Source organism: Populus nigra, chromosome 4 (assembly GCF_951802175.1).
Source record: "Populus nigra chromosome 4, ddPopNigr1.1, whole genome shotgun sequence".
Taxonomy (NCBI): domain Eukaryota; kingdom Viridiplantae; phylum Streptophyta; class Magnoliopsida; order Malpighiales; family Salicaceae; genus Populus; species Populus nigra.
Genome location: NC_084855.1, coordinates 2,774,365 through 2,784,465, shown reverse-complemented (window position 1 = coordinate 2,784,465; position 10,101 = coordinate 2,774,365). Strand labels below are relative to the sequence as shown.

Here is a 10,101-nt window from a genome sequence, read left to right as displayed (position 1 = left end):
CGTAAGCAGCAGCAGGCAATCTCTTCGCACAACAAATCTGTGCAGCAGCCTTCCAGCAGCAGCAGTCCAAGATTCAACAGCCTCGTTTCTCTAGTTTTCTCCATTGAAGAACAGCCACAGCACCAATGTCGGTTGTGAGCAGCAGCTACAGTTTCAGCCGTGAAAAACAGTTTTATCTTCACCCATCGGTGGCCGTTTAGTTCAAACCATGAGCAGCAGCACTTTGACCCAACCGTGAACAGTAGCAGAGATATTAAGTTCCAACATCCTTAACTCTCCTTTGGTCTCCATTGAAGGTCCGTTTCTTAAACTCATAAAGCACGACCCCTTTGAAATTAGTGGAATAAACCATGTTGTGTTATCTCCATGATTTACATGCTGAATTTAATTTGTAATCAAATGTTGTTTGACCTTGAATTAATTGAATGACAGGTCCTGTTGGAATGGTATAGGAAGGGGCGGGTATCATGCTCTGGAGTTTTTGATAATTCACTGATTTCAGTGCCTTGCAATGACTATCAATTATTAACAAACGAGCTCAGTTTTTTTTTTTTTTGATAATCATCGAGAGAACAAGCTCAGTACTGCTCAGTGTTTAACAGTATAATAAGAAACAAAAGTCAAAACATGAAATAATATAATATAATGATGTTTTTTGCTGTAGTTGAGATAATACATCTTTTTCTCATAGTTAATTTATCATTACGAGGCTAATCAGAGACCACTCATAAAATGAATAAATTACTTTTAAAACAAAAAATATTCCTAGCTCACATCTAGGAGTTTTTTAAAATTTCTGTATAAACACAGTAAATAATTAAATTATCATTTAAAGTTAAAAAATATAATTGTCACCCAGACACCTTTTCTCACTTCCATCTGATTTTTTTAGTTAGGATTATATATATTGAATGATTTAATATTTTAATAAATATAAAAAATATTAAAAACACTTGTTGGCGCATGAGGTATCATTTATGATGGTGTTCGAATTCTTGGGTGGCACTTGTAGTCGTCGAACTTCCAGATTCCCACCCCCCCATTTCTCACTTATTCTTGATTTTCACGCCTAAACTTTTAAATTTTCAAGACAATTCTTTAACTTGTTTTTTAAAATGATTTATAAAATTATTATTTTTTAATTTCAACCCCTTTATTTTTTTCATTTGTCATTTTTGCTCTATATTCTTTTCTTTTTTTTTTGCCATTTGTTTCATTTAAGATAAATTTTAAAATTTTTCTATAATTTCATCCTCTTGTTTTTTTTCCTATCAAATTTCAATCGTAAATATGACATGTTAACAAGCTGAGTTAATTCCATATGTTTTTTGGTTTTTTTTAATTGAATCTTTTTTTTTATCTTTTATCATTGACTTAATTAAAAACTAAATTCTTTAATTTATTTATTTATTGCTTTTTAGGAGTCGTGATGGTTTTATAAGCAAGGTTGTAAATTTAAAAAGTTTGATTTATCATATTGTCGTCTTAACATTAAAAATATATGTTATCTTGAATTTAATTGTTTAGTTAAATTACATTTTTACTGTTATTTAAATTGTGTTTGGACTTGTAAAGTTGATTAAGTAATATCGGATGAACCAATATATAATCTAAGTTTTTTCTTAGAAAAAATATTAGAAATGCTTGAAAATTTTTTATTTTATGTTAAAAAAAATCTAAACTTAGCGAGAATAATTTGATTTGACCTAAAAGGACATTTCAAGGAGAGCGAAAGTTTTGTGCACTGCGTGTGGGATGATAACCAAAATCAAAATCAACAATCATACCTATTTATTAGGTACAAAATTTAAATATTGTCGTGGGGTACTATTCAATGTGTGTGTGTGTATATTAACACACTATACGTTATATTTATTTATTTATTTATCATTAATACCAACAACTGATTAAAAGAATCCAACAAATTCACTAAAAATACATAAATGATAGAATTATGCTAATTATTTATATCAAACAGAAAAACATATCCATGCATACATCATATGATCATACATATATCCATTCAAAGGTGCTGACAATCAAGGGAATTCTTACCGTCAGCTCTCTCTTCGAACCTCACAGGAAAACCACCCTTCATCTTGCCCGTCAAATAAGCAACAAACTCGGGCTCAAAACCATCCTCTGCCACTGGTACAACCTTAAACCTCCGTAATATTCCAGCCACCACCCTCTTCATTTGCAAGAAAGCCATGTCCTTACCCAAACAAATCCTTGGGCCAGCCTGAAAAACAGGGTAGGTATACGGGTCCCTCCCCACAAAACTCCACTTCCCATTCTTAGTAGCTCCATCGGCAGCACTCTCCAGCCATCTCTCTGGCTTGAACTTTTCCCAATCTGAACCCCACAACACCTCGAGCCTCCCCATTGCATAGGGATGGTAAGACACTCTCATACCCTTCTTAACCACAGTCCCATCAGGCAAAACATCGTCGTGCTTTGCAACCTTGCTATCTATTGGGACAGGAGGGTACAGCCTCATGCTCTCACATAAAGAAGCATGTGTGTAAACCATGTCCTTAACTTCTTCATAAACTGGACTCTCCGATTTCTCTTTTATTTCCCTAAGTACTTCCTTCTCCACTTCTTGGTTCTGAGAGAGTAGCCAGAAATACCATGTTAAGGCAGCAGAAGTCGTGTCCCGGCCAGCTAGTATAAAACTGATGACAATATCAGTGACAAAGTCTTCATCAGAATGACCAGAGCTCAAGAACCTGGATAATAGATCGACGGATTCGAGTGATGATTTTTTGCTGAGTTCTTGCTTCTTTTCTTTGATGATATTTTTGGCGAACTCACGTAGTTGAGAGGATGCTTCTTTGAGGCGTTTCTCTGATCCAATATTCAAGACCCTTTTAATCTTCCAAAGATAGGGGAAAACTGAATTTAACCTCTGGCTGCTTATCTTGGCAGCGTCATCGAAAGTTTTTGCAAATTCTGCTTCAGGGAGATCAGGCAGCAAGTATGCAGGGTCGTATCCGAAAGCGATATTGCATATGTTGTCAAAAGCGAATCTTTGAAGTATGTCTTGCAAATCAAGAACTGTATTGTTAGCAGCAGCGGAGGAGAGAATCGGGATCAAGCGTTGAGACAGTTCAGTATCAACGAGGGTCTCGACGAATTTACGCAGTGATTTGGTGTTGAATTCATGGCTGGAAACTTGCCTTTGAAACTTCCAAGAATCGCCATCAATGTTAAAGATACCGTTTCCAAGAAAATCGAAGAGAATTCGCCGAAATTTGCTGCCTTTCCCATAGTTGTGAAACTGGGTTTTAAGTATATGTTGGACATTTGCTGGGTTTCCTGTATGGACACGGCTGTCATCCAAGAAACGGTGGAGAACAATAGTGGCAGTGGGGGAGCTTTGGATAACATCTGATGTCCATTGGATGACTCGGTTTCTATTGGCATAGATGGCTACAGAGGATCCAATTAAGGGGTATGGTTTTGGGAGATTTGGATTGGATTTTAATGATGCTTTGGAGTTGGAGTATTTGGTGAGATAGAAGAAGAGTGAGACAACGAGGGCAATTGATGCTAACAGCTCAACAATAGACATGGTCTGGTCTGGTCTGGTGATTGGAGGCAAGCCGTGTAAGCTGATAGATGGATTCGTCTATGTGAACCTTGAGGAGCTACTTATAATTAAGCTCCATTGACTTGCTAGGATAACTTCATTACCATTTGAATAAATAAATAAATTATTATTATTATTATTATTATTACTTTCGTCATCGAGGTTGTTGTTTACTTTTAATGATAAACATCAATTCTAATTAAAAAAAGTTGAATTAAATTATTTTAAATTCATCTTTTTATATATATATATATATATATATATATATATATATATATATAACTTTTTTACTTTGTTTTTTAACAAATATATATTTCATTAATTTATATAGGCAACGATCAACTTTTGTAAGTGACCAATATTAGTTTTGAATTTTGTTAATAATGTGTAGTTGGCTTTTACAACCACTCTTTTCTTTTTATTATTATTAAATTAAATTATTTATTGAAGCTTCTCGTTTTGGGAAATGTATTAACCATTCACGCAAGTCAAGTGGTTGATAGAGATCGTAACCCTGGATTTAAACATATATGATGTAGCCGACACAATTGGATCTAAGCTCTTGAAAAATCGTCTAATATTTATTAGATCCAGATTTGGTTCAGACGTAAATAATTTAGTAGATATTTTTATGAATTAATAAAAAAAAATTAGATTCAAGGAAATGATTAAGATCAGTTAGTTTTTTAAAACTGTTATAATAAAATATCCGAGTATTAAATCAAACTTAAAATTTTACAAGTAATTTTTTTGAGGATAGAATGGATTATTATATCTTTTAATGTCTTGTTTGTTTGCTAGAAAGTAGTTTTTTTTAAAAAAGTAAATTCCGAGAAAATGAATTATTTTTTGATGTTTGGTAGTGTAATGGAAAATAAATTGGAAAATATTTTCCAGTGTTTGGTTATGTCATGGAAAATGAGCTGAAAAATAACTTTTTATTTTTTTTCAAGTTTATTAAAATAATGAGGAACAAATCTTACAGATTAAAAAGTTGAATGAGAATAGAATTGAAAAAAAATATAATTTCATAAATTATCTCAAATAAAATAAATAATGATCAAAATAATAAAGATCAAATCTAAAAAATAAAAAAATTGAAAGATGAATAAATTAAAATAATAATAATTAACGTTTCATAAATTATTTCAAATAAAATAAGTAACAATCAAAAGAATGAGGATCAAATTTGATAGATAAAAAATTTCAATTAAAAAATATAAGGGAAAAGCAAATAACAATTATAAAAATGAGAACCAAAATTAATATAAAAATTAAATTCTAAGGGATGAAATTGAAAAAAAAATATTCAAAACAAAATATATATAGCAATCAAAAGTTTGAAAACCAAATTTAATATAATCAGCAAATAATATGACATTTCTAAATTTTTCACAACTTTTGGAAAGTGTTTTCCTCTCAAAATAAAAGAAAAACACTTTCCTAGAAATCAAGCCAAATTTTTCTTAGACTGAAAAGTGCTTTCCGTTGACTAACTTTTCTAATGGCAAACATAGAAAAGTTTGGAAAGTGATTTTCTAGAAACCACTTTCCAGAAAACAAACGCAGCCTAAATTCATGTTATGAGCACTGATGCTCCTAGTGTGGTAGTTTTTGTTATTTTTCTAAGTTCTTTTAGACTTTATATTTTAATTCAGATTTTTTGTTTGTTTTCTTTATATTTTTTATTCCCAGCTGTTTTATAGTATAAATAGAGTTTTTTGATTTATTTAAAAATCTTGTAAATCTTTTAAATAGTTATCCACCATAAATTTTATTTTTCAAAAAATAAAATTATAAATTCAAAGTTTATACCTATAACTTTTTTTTTCTTGCGATTTTCATGTTGTTACTGACCTACATAACTTCCGCTTGCATCAATATCACATAAGAGAGCCAACTTTTTACGTAATTCTAATAAGATCATAGCTCAGGCAGAGAGGTACATATTGCCCACTGGAATTTCCCACAAAAGATAAGAGCTCCAGTTTCCTTGGAAGGCATGCAGGAAATGCCTGGGATTTTGGTTTGTGGTTTGGCCACCACAAATTTTTGCGGATGCTGCTGAAAGTGCTTTTTCAACAAGAATTAAGAATTAATAGCTATTATTTATTTTTTACTTCCCATCAAAGCACTTGTAAGATCTCTACTGCAAAAGCATGCATCTGGTCAAATAGAAAGTTTAACGTGCAAATATTATAAAATATATACCAAATCCAACCTTTAAGATATTGGCAACTGTTGCACGGAAAACCAAATAAATAAATAAATGTTGCAAGTGTTTTTCGATCTTATCCTTTTCTGGTAGCTATCATAAATTTTATGTTGCATTGTTTTTTTCAAGGTGAACTTAAAAAGTAACTAATAGAATAATATTAGTTTAAGTGGAAGGAATATTTTTTTTTTTTTGAAGAATTATTGATATAATGAAATGGAACTCTGTTCATTTATGTTATAATTCAGAAGCAGAACACATTAACTCATCCATTATAAAACTTTGTGATGGCCGCTAGCTGAAGGTTGCCAAGAGGCACTGGATCTGTCAAATCTGAAGGTTGCCTCATAATCTGTCTGGTTGCCATATCTTTTGAAGATCGAGTGGCTGTTTTCTTTTAAACCAAGAGAATTAATTCATAAGCACCAAGCGAAAAGATCGGTGAAAAACAGTAATATAATGGGAGATAACCTATGGCAGCCCTCCCCATAAAGCATAAACCAACAAGGCCTGGATATGTAAACAAGAACGCAACAACAGCATCAATGCAGGGACAAACCTTGAGAAAAATGAAACAATATGGTGCGATCATGTGTAGATAAAGGCATATATGATGGATACATTATATATACAGTTGAAGTTAGTCTCCAACCTCTTTTCTTCCTTCCCATTGTGATTATCATGAGATCAGCGAGATTAAAGATGACAATACCAGGATGGCAGGAACTGATGCCCAATGATCAAAAGAGGGCTGAGCTTTTTCTGCACTGGGCTAGTCTAGAGATTGGCTTTGGGTTTCTTTGAGAGACTCCATCATGAAATGGCTTTGGGCCCTTCCTTGTGCTCAAGAAGAAAAAGACCAGCAGTCGGATGGGCGGATTAACCCCAACAACGTGCCTCGGAGGTGGCAAAAAATAAAAGCAAAAGTGACCCCCGGGTAACATGAGCACGCCATAACCTGTTATGACCCCATTTAAATAATAAAAATTAAAAAGCAAAAAAGGACCGCCCTAGATATATCATCAGATCAGATCAAATCTTGAATCAGAAACACCATGTGAAGATTTTCAGACAGGTGAAACTGAAGAATCTTTGAAAGCTGAAAAATTCCGACTATACAAACCCAAAGACATAGGTGAGGCTTCCTTCTCTTCTTTTAGACAAGTATTTGTAAACTGTCTGCGAGTCGACAACTTGTTGTTGTGCTGTAAAAATAGGATCAACATCTTGTCTTCTTCATAAGCTTTATTCAGTTTGCTACATGTGAAACTTGCGGTTCTGTTGAGTTTGTGTGATCTTAAAAATTCTGCCGGGAATCTAAGCCTTGTAATTTTTTTACTTAATTTTTGAGTGGGGGGTCATGAATCAAGGGTGGTTTGGATATTAGAATGAGAGAATTCAGGATTTATGTAGGATACAGTTTTTGAGATATTTGAGGTTTGTTTGAGATGGAGACGAACATGGGTGAGAAATTTTGGGTGAAAGAAGAAAATCGTATGGTGGAATCAGTGCTGGGTGTTGAGGCCTGTGAATTCTTGATCACGACGGCTTCTAAAAACATATTGAATGATTTGGTTTCGCCGCCTGTTAATTTGGGTGTGCAGCAGGGTCTTGGTAAGGTTGTAGAAGGTTCTCATTGGAATTATGTGATTTTCTGGTATGCTTCTGGCTTGAAATCTGGTGGGTCTATATTGGTCTGGGGTGATGGGATTTGCCAGGACCCGAAGGGTGGAGGGGTTGTACATGGAAGCTCCAGTGGGGATGGCAAATTGGAGGGAGTAGAGAAAAGAAAAGTGAAGAAGTGTGTGCTTCGAAAGCTTCATGCATGCTTTAATGGATCAGATGATGGTAGTTTTGCGGCCAGTTTGGATGAGGTTTCGGATGTGGAGATGTTTTATCTAACCTCAATGTATTTTACATTTCGGTGTGATTCAGCATATGGCCCTGGAGAGGCATTCAAGTCTGGTAGGTCCATTTGGGCGTCTAGCATGCCTAGCTGTTTGGATCATTACCAATTGAGATCAGTTTTAGCCAGATCAGCTGGGTTTCAAACAGTGGTGTTTTTACCTGTTAAGTCTGGAGTTCTAGAGCTCGGTTCTGTCAAATCAATTCCCGAAGAGCATGATTTTGTGGAGAAGGCAAAAGGTTTGTTTGGGGCTTCTAATAATGCACAGGCAAAGGCAGTTCCAAAAATTTTTGGCCGCGAACTGAGTCTGGGTGGCTCAAAATCACGATCAATTAGCATTAACTTTTCCCCAAAGGTTGAAGATGAACTGGTTTTCACTTCAGAATCTTATGCAATGAAAGCAACAAGCACGAATCAAGTTTATGGAAGTACTTCCAATGGGCGCCCTAGTGACAAGAGTGAAGCAAAACTGTTTCCGCATCTGAACCAAGCAATTGTGGGTTTCAATAGTGAAACAGTGGTTGGTGGTTTGGAGCAGCCAAATGATGACTTGTCCCCTCAGGGTGATGAGAGGAAACCAAGGAAGAGAGGAAGAAAGCCTGCCAATGGAAGAGAAGAGCCACTGAATCATGTGGAAGCAGAGAGACAGAGGAGGGAGAAACTCAATCAGAGATTTTATGCTTTAAGAGCTGTTGTCCCCAATATCTCTAAAATGGACAAGGCCTCTCTGCTTGGAGATGCCATTACCTATATCACTGATCTCCAGAAGAAGATTGGGGCTTTAGAAACTGAAAGGGGGGTGGTAAACAATAATCAAAAGCAGTTGCCAGTGCCAGAGATTGATTTTCAGCCTGGACAGGATGATGCAGTTGTGAGGACAAGCTGCCCTCTGGATTCTCACCCAGTTTCTAGCATCATAGAAACATTCAGAGAACATCAAATTACAGCTCAAGAGTGCAATGTGTCCATGGAGGGTGATAAGATTGTTCACACATTCTCTATCCGGACTCCAAGTGGTGCTGCTGAGCAATTGAAGGAGAAACTGGAGGCTGCACTTTCTAAATGATCTCATCTCACTGTATATTTCTATTTACATCATCAGACTATCTCATGCATGTCCCGGTCCTTGTCAAAAATGGGATTTTGTATCGAAAGATGATTAGCTTCTGTAGTCAAGTTTTAAAAGAGAGCAATCGGTGTTACGATCTTTGCTGTATGGTCGTGAAAAAAGCTACCAAATAGACAGAACAGAATGTATGTAACAAGACTATGAGAAAACTCTGAAATCACTCCTCAGGAAAGCTCCAACTGGGAAGTGGACACCATTATTGCAAAACAGTCTGAATCATCCACCCACGTTGTTCTGTCTATTTTCTTGCTTCAATGTGTTTCTCATGTGTATCTCGAGGATGTCAACGTAGTGTATTAGACCCTACTTTCAGAACATTGCGTGAAATGCTGGAAACAATTAACGTTGTTCGAAGATTCGCACTAGGCATCGAACATGAATGCCACTGCCATTTTCTGAGATGAAAATGTGTTCGGATCATGGCAACATCAAACGACACCATTTTCAAAATGAAGAATTTATATAACCGCATCAACATTAGAACACACTTCCTTTAATCTGTTCAGATGAGAAATTGGTTGTAGTTGTAGTATCTAATTTCCTCAGTTCCTTCGGGGAACAAGATAACGAGAAATTAAAACCTTTGCTTTTCTAGCTAAAATTATTAAGAGGTAGTATCGTGTGGGCTGTGGGCTGCTATCCTCGTTCTAGAATTGTTAAATCAATAAAATGTAGTTTTAATTTTTTTTTAAATAAAATAAAATAATATTTGTTTTGTATTTAAAAAAAGAAAAAACTAAACCGAGTTTTGACATCATCGACCAGATTATAAATTGACCTGTCAATCGTTTATATCTACTCAGGTCAAATCTTATCTATGTTCTTTCAAACCCAACCTGGGATAGGTTTCGCTACTCTCTTCCTAGATTTGTGTTATTTTATTCATATTAATTACCAAGAACTAATTGAGGAGTGAAACTCACGTGTTATTAGAACAGTAACATGTTTATCTTTTTCTTTTTCTTTTTTATATTTTAACTTTGGATTTATTAGGAATTAAACTTTGTTATTTATTTTAGTTTTTTTTATACGAGGTTATTATAGTCTTGAAAAAACATCTCAGCATTTGATTGATGCTCAGCTTTATGATCAACTACTTTTTTCTATAACATTATTAAATAAAAATGGTCTATCATATTGTTAAATAAAAAATATAATTTCTAAAAACACATAATTATTATGATTTAAGAATTATAATTTATTTTAATTTATTTTCTATGAGGTTATCATGGTCATAGAAAAACATACCAGCATTG

General features: G+C 34.3%; 2 protein-coding genes across 2 annotated transcripts; one reads left to right on the top strand and one right to left on the bottom strand.

Annotated features, from left to right (window-relative positions):
* Nucleotides 1–1,907: 1,907 nt before the first annotated feature.
* On the bottom strand, nucleotides 1,908–3,640 carry LOC133691607 (cytochrome P450 94A2-like). Its single transcript, XM_062112187.1, has one exon. The coding sequence runs from the start codon at nucleotides 3,575–3,577 to the stop codon at nucleotides 2,024–2,026; it is 1,554 nt and encodes a 517-aa protein (XP_061968171.1). The 5' UTR covers nucleotides 3,578–3,640; the 3' UTR covers nucleotides 1,908–2,023.
* Nucleotides 3,641–6,785: 3,145 nt separating this feature from the next.
* Nucleotides 6,786–9,086, top strand: LOC133692215 (transcription factor bHLH3-like). The gene has a single exon (XM_062112993.1). It carries the CDS (start codon nucleotides 7,259–7,261, stop codon nucleotides 8,780–8,782), a length of 1,524 nt encoding a protein of 507 aa, XP_061968977.1. The 5' UTR covers nucleotides 6,786–7,258; the 3' UTR covers nucleotides 8,783–9,086.
* Nucleotides 9,087–10,101: the final 1,015 nt, after the last annotated feature.